Source organism: Pyxicephalus adspersus, chromosome 10 (assembly GCF_032062135.1).
Source record: "Pyxicephalus adspersus chromosome 10, UCB_Pads_2.0, whole genome shotgun sequence".
Lineage (NCBI taxonomy): Eukaryota > Metazoa > Chordata > Amphibia > Anura > Pyxicephalidae > Pyxicephalus > Pyxicephalus adspersus.
The window spans coordinates 36,100,455-36,114,052 of NC_092867.1; the positions used below are offsets into that span (position 1 = coordinate 36,100,455).

At 36.0% G+C, this 13,598-nt stretch overlaps 1 protein-coding gene across 17 annotated transcripts in view; it reads left to right on the top strand.

Annotated features, from left to right (window-relative positions):
* The window catches only part of CAMK2G (calcium/calmodulin dependent protein kinase II gamma), a 46,284-nt gene extending 33,846 nt beyond the window's left edge, over window positions 1-12,438 (top strand). For 9 of the 17 annotated variants that reach the window (XM_072424964.1, XM_072424965.1, XM_072424971.1 and 6 more), the window contains 6 exons: window positions 4,130-4,243; window positions 5,070-5,195; window positions 6,943-7,018; window positions 8,217-8,311; window positions 9,007-9,252; window positions 9,840-12,438. In XM_072424964.1, coding sequence (XP_072281065.1) covers window positions 4,130-4,243; window positions 5,070-5,195; window positions 6,943-7,018; window positions 8,217-8,311; window positions 9,007-9,239 — 644 coding nt within the window. In that variant the 3' untranslated portion in view covers window positions 9,240-9,252; window positions 9,840-12,438. The remainder of the gene's footprint in view (window positions 1-4,129; window positions 4,244-5,069; window positions 5,196-6,942; window positions 7,019-8,216; window positions 8,312-9,006; window positions 9,253-9,839) is intronic. The other 8 variants (XM_072424979.1, XM_072424980.1, XM_072424981.1 and 5 more) reach the window with 5 other exon arrangements.
* Window positions 12,439-13,598: the final 1,160 nt, after the last annotated feature.

Genomic DNA, 13,598 nt, shown 5'->3' on the forward strand with positions numbered 1-13,598 from the left:
GGGAAAATAACATTGAAGTGCTGTCTTCAGAAAGACTCCTCACCAATGAATTAGTGTGTTAAGTATCACTCATTGATTTTGTCTTGTCAGGCTTGTAGAACAGTTAGCATCAGTTAACTTGTTACATTCCTTCAAACACCAGTATTTACATAATAAAATAGGAGAGCCCTAAAATTATAGGTACAATTATATGGCCATTAGGTGAAATCTCCAATATGAAGGGAAAACAGATCCCAGCACAAACTTTAGGATGATTTTTGCCTTGCAGGACAAATACATAAATTATTTAGAATGTCAACTGTGCTTGAAAAAAGATGAACTTTATCTCTGGTTTGATAGGTCTGACCTTCTCAGCCCTTCAGATGCTGTGGCATGTGCCCTACATTACACTGGGGCTGGTGCTGGCTATTTTCTTGCTGTAAATATGTCCAGTATGCATACTTACATTTACATTACCTCTACTGTCATTTTAAGCTTATTGCAGAATTATCAGGTTAAGTCAGCAGCTTCTCATTATTCTTTTGAACTGATGACGAAAAATGCATTGTAGTTCATGAAGATGAACCTCAAGACATTATTATGCTGTGTGTAAAGCTTACTAAACACATAGCAGCACATCAAAAGCAAAGCTATCCAGATTTCCATGGTGTGAGTGTCTCATTTATTGGTGTCACCTGCTATAATTTTCATCTTTCTAGTTGCTAGTCAGATCTTTTTACAGTGTGACCCCTATATAGCGATTACACACTAAAAAAGAAAACTGTCCAAACACTATTTCAAACACAGGTGTAGGAGGATGTTCTTTAGGTCTGTAGAAAAGCACAGCAGCTGATCAATGTTTCAAGGCAATTTCAAGACCATATTCATTGTTAGGTTTTGAACCTATTAAGTAGGACTTTTTTTTTTTTAAATTTATAAATAACGCAGTTTTTTTTTATTTTACATATTTCATGTTCTTTAAAAAGTTGAGCGGACAAAAGTAGAGAATAAAACTGAATCTGCACTTTTCCTGTGTACAGCAAAACAGCGGGTTCACTTTAATAGTGATTTCAGAAATGCATACACATATGCATTTCTGAAATCACTATTAAAAATGGGATCATTTTCACACCCCGGTCACTCTGTGTAGCCAACAAAAGTGAAAAAAAAGTCCTGCTTAAAATACACCTAAACTAGCACCAGGCATTTGCTTCAGTTTCAAATAAAAAAGGCTGAATTATGCTTTTGGAAATTGGGACATTAATGTTGTCTCTCCACACTACCACCATCGGGGAAGCCTAACTGGTAACATACCTTCAGCCACCTACAAGAGGGCACTGAAAAAAATAGCCCACTAGCCAATAGTCTCTCCCACTACCAACATGCTAGTGTCCTAGGAGAATGAAGGTTTCTAATTCGGTTCTGATTGAACAGATTTTTGCCAACACCATTTAATTTTCTTTCCTATTCTTTCTCTTTATTAAATCAAGACTTCTCTTTAGACTACTTTAAGAGTGTTGTCGCTTCTGTTACAACTTTCTGGAGTGTTTCCCCTAGTTTGGAATACTGAGTTTTGAGCCCCCTAGACTTATAATTCTGTAACTGCCTGCAAGTAACCTTTGGGCACTGGGTTTTGCCTATGACATTTTCTACTAAAATTTAGCTTTCTAGGTTTAGAGCTTTTGCCATTGCCTTAGCACTTGTCCTGTCTCTGAAGAATCCCTGGGTTAGTTGGCAACCAGAATCCATTTACTTAGGTAGCTGGGTAGAGTGTCTTTTTACTGCCATACAGTGTTGAGGAAGCTTTGACCCACTTTTGATCCTGCTTGAGGAGAGACGCATAGAATTTTCATCTTAAGATCCATTACTACTTTCCCCATACAGTGACTTTGGTCACCTGCTAGCAGTTCTTCTGGTTTTGCTTGTACCTGGGGCCTTGCCTTTTACCTGTAGCCTATGTTTTCTATTACCATGTAGTTGCAACATTTTTGATTTTGGGTGGGGGTGCAAATCACGTTCCACTAATGGTTCTAGGCCTGCTTGTTCTTCCTTTTAACAGTTATTAAATCATGTTATCCCCTGCTTTTGGAGCCTGTTCAAGTATTCTATTTTTACTGTGGATCCAGCAGTGTCCAAGCCTTAACATAGTAGAAAATGCATCTTTTTTTAGGATTCAGTCTATAAGTGGTTTGAAGCCCTCTCTAGAGCTTCATTCTTGCTGGTGGGCCCTGCCCTTAATTTGATAATTGCTTTGATCTTACTTTGCTAGACCATGTCTGGCTGGCCAAAATCCCTTTAAAGAGGTTGATCCCTCACTTAGAGAGCATCTGAGGCGGATGGATGTACCGTTAAATTTTAGCTATTACTGTTTGCTAGAAGCCTCTCATTTCATAAACATTGTTTAAAAAGCATTTGTTCTGTAATGCCTTTATGGGACATCTGTTTGGACCAGTTCTTGACAACATCATTATGGCTGCTACTGGTGGCAAGGGCACCATCCTAATAGAAAAAGCCTAACCGATAAACAACAAAGTTATCAACCTGTATGCTAAGAAATATTCTATTAGTTTCTCTTTTCCCTCGTCCTTCAAATTAGAATATAGTTTTGGGTGATTTGGTTATCTCTATGGTGTTGGGCCCTTCTCCCCCAGGTTCATCTGATCTTTATTTAGACTACAGCATGGTGGTAGTGTACATCAGTCGGGAAAACCAGATATCTTTGCTGTATCTTTACAGATGATGTTGTATCCTTTGGATCATGAGCCGTTCCATGCCTTCTCCATACTTTTTTCTTGCCATCATCCTGGTAAAGGGTTTTCAACAAAGTAAAAGAAATGAACATTTTATTTTCAGCTTTTTATTTTGACCAATTACTTTTGAGCCCCTGAAATGAAGGGATTGTGTTAAAAAAGGCTGTAGTTCCTCACATTCCTATGCAATCTTTTTGTTCCACCTACTGAATTTAAGCTGAAAGTCTGCAGTTCAACTGCATCTGAGTTGTTTCATTTAAAATTAATTATGGTAATGTACACAACCAAAATTAGAAAAAAGTTGTCTCTGTCCAAATATTCATGGACCTTACTGCATATATATATCAGAAGTGGATAGTTGATAGGTCGACTTCCTCATCTGGGAATGCTAGGACCCAGGATTAGTGGTCAATACACCCAGAAGTGTGTCCCAGTTATGGATGCCAAATATGAAGCTCCTAGCCGCTACGTTCAACAACAAACAGAGCAGGTTTGTCTTTGGGTACAGAGACCCTCTAGCAGAAGCAATGTCTTTCCTTTCCTTGAACTTCCTTATCTGCTTTTTATGATCCAAAAATTGGACATTTATGTGATCCTCGTTGCTATTGGCTGTTGAAGCCTAGATTTTGAGAGACATATAGATCTGGGATTCTCACAGTGCTTATCAGTGCTAATTTTTATCAGAAATGAAAGGCAAACTTAATGTGATGGTTATCTCAAGTTTCTACGTGGGATAAACTTTTTATACCTACAGTTGGGATTGAACCAGCACCTAGGCCACTTTTGCCTAGTTCTTAATCCCTGATGGACCTCGTGAGGGTATAACAGCACCTTGTTCCACCATCTCTGGATGAGTCATATAGACACTCGAAACGTACAGTTTGGGTACTTTATGTGGCTCCTTGGGGTGTGTAAATTCTCCATTTTCATTTGCTTTTTGGGACCATTTACTTTTCTGGTAATTCTTTTGCCCACCCATCAGTTGGACTGTTTTTGGTTGTCCAGAAGGTTTAGCACTTGCTGTGTACTTCAACTTTCAATAAATTAGTATCTTTTGTACATAGAATAATCCTTTTCTTGCCTCTCTGTGATCATATACTTGCACTCCTTTGCTACACAACTGAGACACATTGCTAGTAGGAAAGGTTATCCTTGTCTGGCCTACAGTTTTTTTCCCCAAAGTCCTATTCTTCTTTTAAGACCACAGTATAACCTAAAAGTTTTTGAACTATCATGTTCCTCAGTGGTGGGGAAAAAAAGGTTTTACAGTAAGTACCACAATCCTTTATTAAGTTGTATATTTTATTCACAATCAACAATAGAAACAAGTCTTATTTTTATGTAAGTATTATAACTGCGTTCCTGTCTTCTGTACATTTAACTTGTTGCATACGGATCAGCATCGCTTCTTTGTCCTGGGGATGGCCCTTTGCTTCTCCAAGGATGGAGCCAAAGTGAAAGCAAAATACAGACTCAGTCCTTGCAGTCGCAATTTGGTCTGTGTGCTGCAGCTAGTAAGTTCAGAGTGGAGTGCTGTGTTCTTTCCCTAAAATTCTTCCTTTACTGTTGTGCATTGTCGCTTGTCCATAGAGACCTAATAATATGATGGACCCTTGTGTTAAACCAATCCTTTGCCTTATACTCTGTTTAGTTCTCTTCAGCATGCATGATGTAGAATTTAGAATGTTTCAAATCAATAAAAGAAGTCTCTCATTTATTAACTTGAGGAACAAAGAGGTAATCTGCAGCAATCCATAACAATGAAAAAATACATACTTCAGAGATCATAAACCTTCCTTTGTTTACTATGAGTTACTCCACACTACATATCTGAAAAATCAACTTCATACAAAACTTATAAAGCTCAGTTTTAACTTGGTTGCTCAAAAAATTTATAAAGTTTTGGGTGTTTTTGCTTGTATTGGGCATTCAACTAGTGATCTCTCTCCACTAGGACTCCCACTATTCTCCAACAGCTTATAAAGGGCCAACTAATGACGGCACAATCTCCTTGATAACTCTTTTGAGATTATAATTTACACATCGAGAGTCCAGAAATAATTAAAGGGTTCTAACTTTGGGTGCCTCTCCAGATAGGTGTTACTATATCATAAACCCTGTATGTCAGCACAGAACTTGTAGTCACATTTTCACATAACAAATATCCTACCACTATGTATACCATAAGCTTTTAGGTTTAATCTTCTACAAACCTGTTTGTAATTCATGAAACAGGAACATTTGAGGATGTTCTTCACTACTTTTTATTTTGTTACTGTTTGTGGTAAATGTATGTATTGTTTTAGTTGTCATTTTGTTAACATGTATGCTTCTTTGCAGCTACCCAGTCTTGCGAGGAGAAAGTTTTAGCCTGGGAAAGCCCAGGTCAGACTGTGGAGATAGAGCATGCCCAGCCTGAGCCTATGCTCACTCCAGTTGTACCATTTTCATTTAGCAATTCGTTGTGTAAGTTAGCTGTTAGATGGCAGCCCAGTAGAGTGTCTTTTGCCATTCAACAACCCTAGATACCAATATATGTTAATCATTAGTAATATTTTCCACATCCTCCTGCCTTTACCTGTAGCAGTACTTTATAGTCATTTCCTTTCAGGGGAGGGCTGGCATTTATCAGCCTATAGGTAGTGTTGGGGCTCATAAGCTATCACATTGTAAAAGAAAGTGATTTAGTAAATGGGTTTTAATTGTAAAATGTAATTATAAAAATGTAGATCCGCACTTGCTACCACCATCTTATGATCATAGAAGGTTCTTTTCCAAAGCTCATTTTACAAGACTTCACCCCTTGCCAGCCCTCGCCTGTAAACTGTACTGACCTATTGTGTCGTAATGTAGGTAATGTTTACTTGTGTTGAACCTAGTAAAGGTCAATATGGTTTTCATGTGCTATTTTCTTAATTACATCATTCATACTGGTACCCTTTTCTTCTCCTTTAGTTAAATCTCCTTTTTTGTCACGCTATATAGTATATGAAAAAAAACTGAGGCTATTATTTATCAACTTTTAGATTTATAGTGTTTACTGTATTCGTGGAATCTTGTGCCATTATCTGCTACATTGTGGCATATTTAGCCTATTAGCTATAGTAGAAAAGGACAAATAACGTTGGGGTCAATATGTAGTGGTCTTTTGTAGATTTCTTAAAATTATTTGTTATCTACCTAAAATTGATGAATGTTTTATTCAATGTTGACTTGACTATGGTATGATATAGAGAGGGGTGCCCTTTTTCATTTTGGACTGAATGGCATCAATAAAAGACCCAGACCTTTTTCATGATTATCTTAAAAAATAGATTATAATGGAGTAAAGTTCAACTGTATTTCAATTTCTTCATATGTGTAACTTGAAATCTATTTAGTAATCTATTGAAGAATATTAATTGGAAATATTTATAGCATGTTTTGTGTATTCAATATATATATTGTATATTCAAATATATATATATATAGTAGATTTAGGAATGCTACTATTTGCAAGATGAGGAACATGTGATGTAATAAGGCCTTTCCTTTTCGTTTTGTTAATGTGATCTTCCTAATATCGACCTTGTATCTTTGTTTGCACAAAAATCTTCAGCAGCAACATTCATTAGGCCTTAAATGTATCTATATTAAAAAAAAGTTTTTTTATATAGTTTTGGATAGAGTAGAGAAGGAATAAACTCATTTTGGATTTGTGTGTTTCACTGTTGCAAATTGTCCACTTTTACCCAGAATTTTAATTTTTTTTTACCCAGAACAGAAAGTGAAGGGGAATCTCAATTATGAAGCCCCAGATAGCAGTTAAACATGACATGGGTTCTGATCCTTCTAAAATAAAAATAGTTATAGATACAATTTCATAAGCAAGGCCATTAATTTTTTTAGAAAAAAATGTATTTATAACATCTGCGATCCATGCCTTCTGATTACTACAAGAAGAGAAAATCACATCTTGAAAAAATGATTTGATTAGAATGTTTTACTGTTGTACATATGTACAAATCTTCAAGGGATTGTATTTCCACCATGATTTAGCCTATAGCGGTGTTTGCTGCTAGGAATCCTTATTTTCTTCCTTTGTCTTCTTTCCACTTGATTTACCCGGTGGACCCTATAGATTGTTCTTTGTGTTATTAACCTCAAATAGTCTTTAGATATGACTAACAAAATGATGCTGTATGTTGCTTAGTCTCCATTTTCTTTTCTGCAGTGCGGAAACAGGAGATTATAAAAATCACAGAGCAATTGATTGAAGCCATTAATAATGGAGACTTTGATGCTTACACGTAAGTTATTTTTTTTTTCCTTTTAAAACCAGTAATCTCATCAAGCATTTTGGAATATTTCTATGTGGAGTTGATGGAATTTAATGTACATTTAACCCTAAACATTTTTTGGGATTAAATGATAAATGTTTTGTTATAGTTGCAAGTTGATGGTACAAAAGTGCTCATACGTGCAGCAGATCTTATGTAACTCTGTTACACCTTCTGATTCTTTACGAAACTTGTCTGCTTCCTTTCACCCTCCACATTGCTATTAGTTTATTACTATGCTGGGTTGCCTTGTCAGCCAGTGAACAGTCTCTTTGACTGCTAGAATACATCAGCGTTTTAAGTGTTAATGTGGCCCATATTAATGTGTAGCGGGGTGAAATCATTTCATTTATTTTTTTTGAAACCTTTAAAGGATATAGAGAGGCTGGCATACAATCCAAATTCTGATGTAAGGATCAATACAATACATTTTCTAAATTATCTGATTTGACCTGAATCAACCAGTTGTGCCTACTACTTTCATAGACATTAGTTTGTCAAGACATCATCTCATCCATAATGCCATCTGTAATTCTGTGGGCACCCTTAGTTTAAATCTCTATATTCTCATCATTGTTCTATTGTGTGAGGTTGTTGTAATGTGAAAATAAGTTACCTAAGTGACACTTTATTTAATAGAGTAAACGCCCACTGCATGTATGATGTAGCTGCGATCTAAGTTTTCTAGTGATATCTGTAAGGGCCGTGTTATAATGTTGTAATACTCAACTTCTTCCATAGTGTGGCATTTTCGCTGAATGGATCAGAAAGCATTGCTCTATGTCTTGTCATGTGGCATTCTATTCTTTCTGCCAACATGGGAGTAGTACCTTGCTTATTAAGCCAGCAAAGGAGCCATACTACATTTTTTACACATTTTAGCAATCTTGTTGCTGTAGAATTGTTGCCAGTGACATGATCGCAAGTTTACAGTGGAACTAATAGAATGGAAGATGTGAATTTGCACAAACCCTTACGCACTAAAATTTCAGTGTTTACCAGCCCCCCCCCCCCCCCTTACTTTTGTAATCCACTTTGGGCTAATAACTTCAATGAATAATGATATATATTTGTAGCACACTAAAGTAATGGTATGTTAAAAGTTTTTCAGTATTTTCTGCTGACTGATTTCATTTCCATTTATTTAAATTTTTTTTTTTAAATACAGGAAGATCTGTGACCCTGGCTTGACCTCATTTGAACCTGAAGCTCTTGGAAACCTTGTTGAAGGAATGGACTTCCATAAATTTTATTTTGACAACTGTAAGTGTTAAATATTGGTTCCATTTTTTTTGTTCAACAAAAACCTGCCTATTATAGAATATTTAGAATAGCACATATACACAATGTATTAATGCAATCTATTCCATAATATAGAAATGTTTCCTCTGCTAGGATATATTAATGAAGTATGAAGGCTTCCTTGTACTGAAAACATTTAAGAGTTCCTGAAAGAAATTTAATCCATGTTGGTTCATTACACTTCTTTCTTCACTTAGCAAATAGACTATGTTTTTGGGTGGGCATTCTGTTAACCATACTACTGGGTATCTTGGAGCGTTCCATAGTACTTGGTTAGTAGTTGGAAGTCTGTGGAAGTGGTTAAAGTGGCAGACTGCCCTAAGAGAGAGACTTCATGATGTTTCTCCAAAAATGCATTGTAACCTCACCACAGTCAAATGTCTTACCACAAAGGAAATTTTAACTGCTCTAATAATTTCAATGATGGTCATGGCTAATAGGTGGTTGTGCACTGGTTCTTACAATTACAATGAAAAAATTACGAGCTAGGGATCACATACTCGACTAGAATAGCATAGAACTTTACCTAGCTTTTGATCTTCCCACAGTAACTACAAAACTCTCACTCAACACATATTTTCATTTTGTTATTATTATTTATATTTTAATATATTCTGTGATTGAATAACTTTTTTTTTTTTTTTTTTTTTTAACAGTGTTGTCCAAGAATACAAAGCCTATCCATACTACCATTCTGAATCCCCATGTGCATGTAATTGGGGAAGATGCAGCCTGCATTGCTTATATCCGACTTACACAATACATTGATGCCCAGGGACGACCTCGTACTACACAGTCAGAAGAGACCAGGGTCTGGTACCGCAGGGATGGGAAGTGGTTGAATGTCCACTATCACTGCTCCGGGGCCCCAGCTGCCCCTCTCCAGTGAGGAACCTGTTCAGGTATGTTACAGTAGTGATTGATATCGGATAGAATGTTCACAGGCTATTGAGCATGTAAGGACCAGGCATTGCACCCTAGCCAGCAACGTAGGGCCTACCACAAACACCCTCTTGTGTTTTTAAGTCAGTGCTACTTGTGGATTACAGCACTCCATTTCTCTCTTTCCACATGCATGCATTTATTTCTCTCAGTAAAATAATGTGGTTGCCTTGATATACTCTTTATGGCTGTTTGAAAAACACTTTACTTGGGTAATACTGGTAACACTAACCACAAATAACAAGCAAGCTGCAATTTTAGTTTTCTAAATACTCACAGCTCTTTAGATATGTATGGTCTCTTTCGTTATCTTGGTTTGCAGAATCTCATAGGTTCCTCCCTAATCAGAATCCACTTGGTAGGATCAATCTATTAACATTGTAACTATCACAAAATATTGTAGCCTCAGTCAGTGTTTTATACAAAAGTACCCTGTAGAAGTAAATGGTGCTCAGGTATGCATTATGTTATATTCTCCTAATGTTTATCCTTTTGTATTTATTTGGTTTTTTTGGGGTTTTATAATTATTTTTTTTTTCTTAAACAGCCTTTCCCATGGAAGAACCTCTTTCTGTCAAGCGAGTGTGGATCGCCCAAACGACGGCAACTGTCCCGTTCGTTCGGAAGTTTTAAAACGATAAAAAGTACATAAAAATTCAAAAAAATAAAAATATTGATGCCGGCAGTAGCCAAAAATGCACGAAAACCCTGCATGCATTCTGAGGCTGAAGCAGCTGCTGGCTAATTTGTTGTATTTCATGGATCCATCGTGTCTGTTCCTGCTGTACGGAGGTGTTTTTAAAGTTTCAAATTGAGCAAAAACTAATATAAAATAGTATATATAAATATGTATATTGTTTGTTAAAAACCAGGCTGAGGATCATGCAGCTGCTTTTAGAAAGAGAAAGGTTGAGACAGCCACCTGAAGCATCATTTTTGAGAAAGAAATATAAAAATAAAGAATATGATGTATAAGGACTAGACCTTTTCATTAAATAAGCTGATGGTTCTATTAATGCTATTGTAGGGAAAGGAGTGGTGTAGTTTTATGAAGACTGAGGTCTTCATCTGTTCAAAGTGGCTTGCAAAAGTGATGAAGCAGAGCCACGAGAGGAGTTAGTAATTATGTTTCATCCTCTCTGTATTTTATTTTTATTAACTTTTAAAACCTTCCAGATATTGTCAGCTGAGCTGTTGTTTTACCTCCAACGTAGCACTGAGCTGGAGATTCTATTATCCATCCAACTGGCTCTCAAGAGCAGACTTTGGTCTATGTTAAGAAGGGAATGGGCAGGGGAGAAATATTACAGAGATATAAAGCTATATTAAAAGTATAGAATGTACATCCTGCAGAAGGAACATTTCATTAGTGGCAATGTTACTATAATTAATCTTTGGTATGAACTCTTCGGAAGAAATAGACAAAAACTAGAAACTGCCATGTTTTGGGAAATGTTTAGGCACAGACATCTTCCCTTGTGGTATATATGTAAAGGGGGCTGATATATTTTCACAACGATAAAGCTTTGTGTACTATTAAGCAGATAAAGAGACGGTCTGCTTGTACGTCATGTGTGGTCTGTCATGAGTGAAACAATACACTGAACTCAAATGCGTAGAGATGTATGCATGTCTTTCTATAATTGCCTGCACCTTAGAAACTGTGTGCTCTGATGGCCCTTTAAGGTTTTTTTTTCTTTTTAGCAAGAGGGTGTCTGATAATTTCATTTTTTTCTTTCTTTCTTTTTTTTTTTGAAAGTTTTAATTGTGTCTTTTTTTTCTTTTTTGTAAAACCCTCAGCTTTACATCATAAACGGTATCTACAGTCACACTCACCTCATTCTACAAAATGCCATTTAGATTTAAAAGAACCCTTGATATTCCTGTTTGTAGGTTGTCCTTTATAGAGAGTCAGGCTCTCTTTGTATGCTATCTGAATAAGCAGATGTGTAATCTAGTATTTGCATATCAAGCGTTGTTAATCATACAAAAATGCACAAACTGTAATTTGCCTTTTTTTGAAGACAAGTCCAATAAACAGGAATCCACTTAGAACATTCATACGGACTGATGTAATACTGCAGCAAAAAGTCTATTTTCCTTGCATTAGAATTTTTTGGTCGCCTTAAATACACAAAAAAAAATACAACAATAGGAAAATGACTCTGAATGTTTGCTGTTGGAAATTGTTAAATTGTTGCACAAATTGGACTTTTTTTTAGAAGAAAAAAAATGTTTTGATAGGTGCATGTCAACCCCACTTGTGATAAAATTCATAGTATGTTGGGCTTACAGAAGACATTTGTATTTGTGAAAATTTGCACATGGCCTAAGCATGTTCTCCAGAATTTCTGAGATGACCAGTGCAAGATGTAATGGAAAGAAACCGTTAGATGGCTAAGTATTAAATCTGATATTGACGTAGACAATTTTGAAAATGGGGTTAATACAAATCAGTTTGGAATGCTTGTGTGAAATTTGTAAGAGCACATGGGAAATGGGGTGGAGGGGGGGGGCTTTTTCTTGGTTTTCAGGGAGAATGAGGGGTTTATTTTTATTTTATTTTTAGTTTATTTAAACAGCACTAAATCCTAACAGCTGGGAAGAAAAGCTTTTTTTGCTTTTTAACAGGTAAAAGGGAAAACCAAACAAAAAAAATATATGCAGTTAAGAAAAGTTATGCATGTCTACTTTAGGTCTGCTCCGTCACTGTCTGTTTACTTTATTAATAATTTTGAGAATCGCTCTGTATTTAGTGCATCTTTCTAAGAACAATAATAAAAACAAAAAAACTTTTTTTCTGTTATTTTTTTTTTCTTTTCTTTTGCACTGTCTTTGGGGATTTATTTTCCTTTTAAGTTAATTAAATAAAAACCTTAGCTTGGTATGGTCATTATCTGACAAACCACTTCTAGCATTGTTACTGTTATCTTATGGGGCTAATGTAAGCATATATATAATATATATTATAAATATCACGTTTTAAACAAGACTTGGAAAGGCATTTGATGCAGAATCTTTGCATGATAATAGAAAATAAAACAATTACCCTGTGTTTGTTTGTTCTGAATGTTGGTAGATCTTCATAGCTTTGTTATATTGAAACCTTGGAAGAAGGTATTTAATAAAATAACAATTAAATCATGCTTTCCGTTGTGTCTCTGTGTTTTTACATAAAAAAAGAATTGCCTAATAAACATTATTTAGCGTTATTTCCTTGCTATTTTTAAAATGTTGCTTTTATTTTATGTAATTCTTTTATAAATGGGGACTCTTTTTAGGAAAAGATTCCTGTGTGAAGGTTTTTTATTTCTGGTCACAATGATAAAATTTCAAAAAACGGGGAAAAAAAAAGTTTGAAAATTGGTATTCCTTTAAAAAAAAAAACTTCCATACAGCATGCTTACATTACAAACACACTGTTGATGTATAATCTGGATGCTCACTCAAGATGATCATCCAGGACAGCACCAAGAAAGTGTGGCTCAAACTAGCAGAAAAGGAAACACAATCCCCACAAACTTTACTTGCCTCTGGTGGGAACATCCCTCTGGAACGCTCCTAGTTTCTGTCCATAATGGTAACAGTGTTTCCTTTTTGCTTCCTTCTCTGTGGTGTTAGCTCTGGGTTTCCTGGTTAGTGTGATTCCTGTATGCCACTTCTGGTTCTAGTGTTGTTCTAATAGTGAGGGGTGCCAGGATTGCCTGTACACAGCCACATAAGCCTTATTATTCAAGCTAGAAGATGCTTGCATGTCTCCAGGACTGTGAATGCCTTGAAATACAACAGAGGTTATTGCTGTGTGTTTTTTGCATTGAGGGTAAGACATTAAAATTAAACTAACTTTTTAAATTTTTCTCTTTAAAAATGGAATTGATCAGGGTCTATCAGACTGTACTCTTAAATGTCAAATTAATGATAATTTTGAGACTAGATTAACAAAATATCCACTAGCTTCCAGATTTCTCAAATACATAACCAGATTTTAACTCGTTCCGGTTAAGCCTGTCCTCTATTGGGATCTCTCTATAGGACTGTAGGGCCTTACTAGGTTTACATTTGCCAGCCCTGTGGATGATGAATCTATTACTATTACTTAAGGCAGCATTTTGGTAGCAAGGAAGCCTAGAGGGTTATGGGAGTAGCTTGTCCCTAACTCTTGATGGCACACTCTCTACTAGATGCCTGTCTATTTCATGGACAAAGAGGAAGCAGGTACACAACGGTCTAAACTTGTAAGGCTGCCACCTAGTCAAGTTTTTCCACCCCTGCCATCATTATCATCTGGACTTCCAGAAAAGAGCAC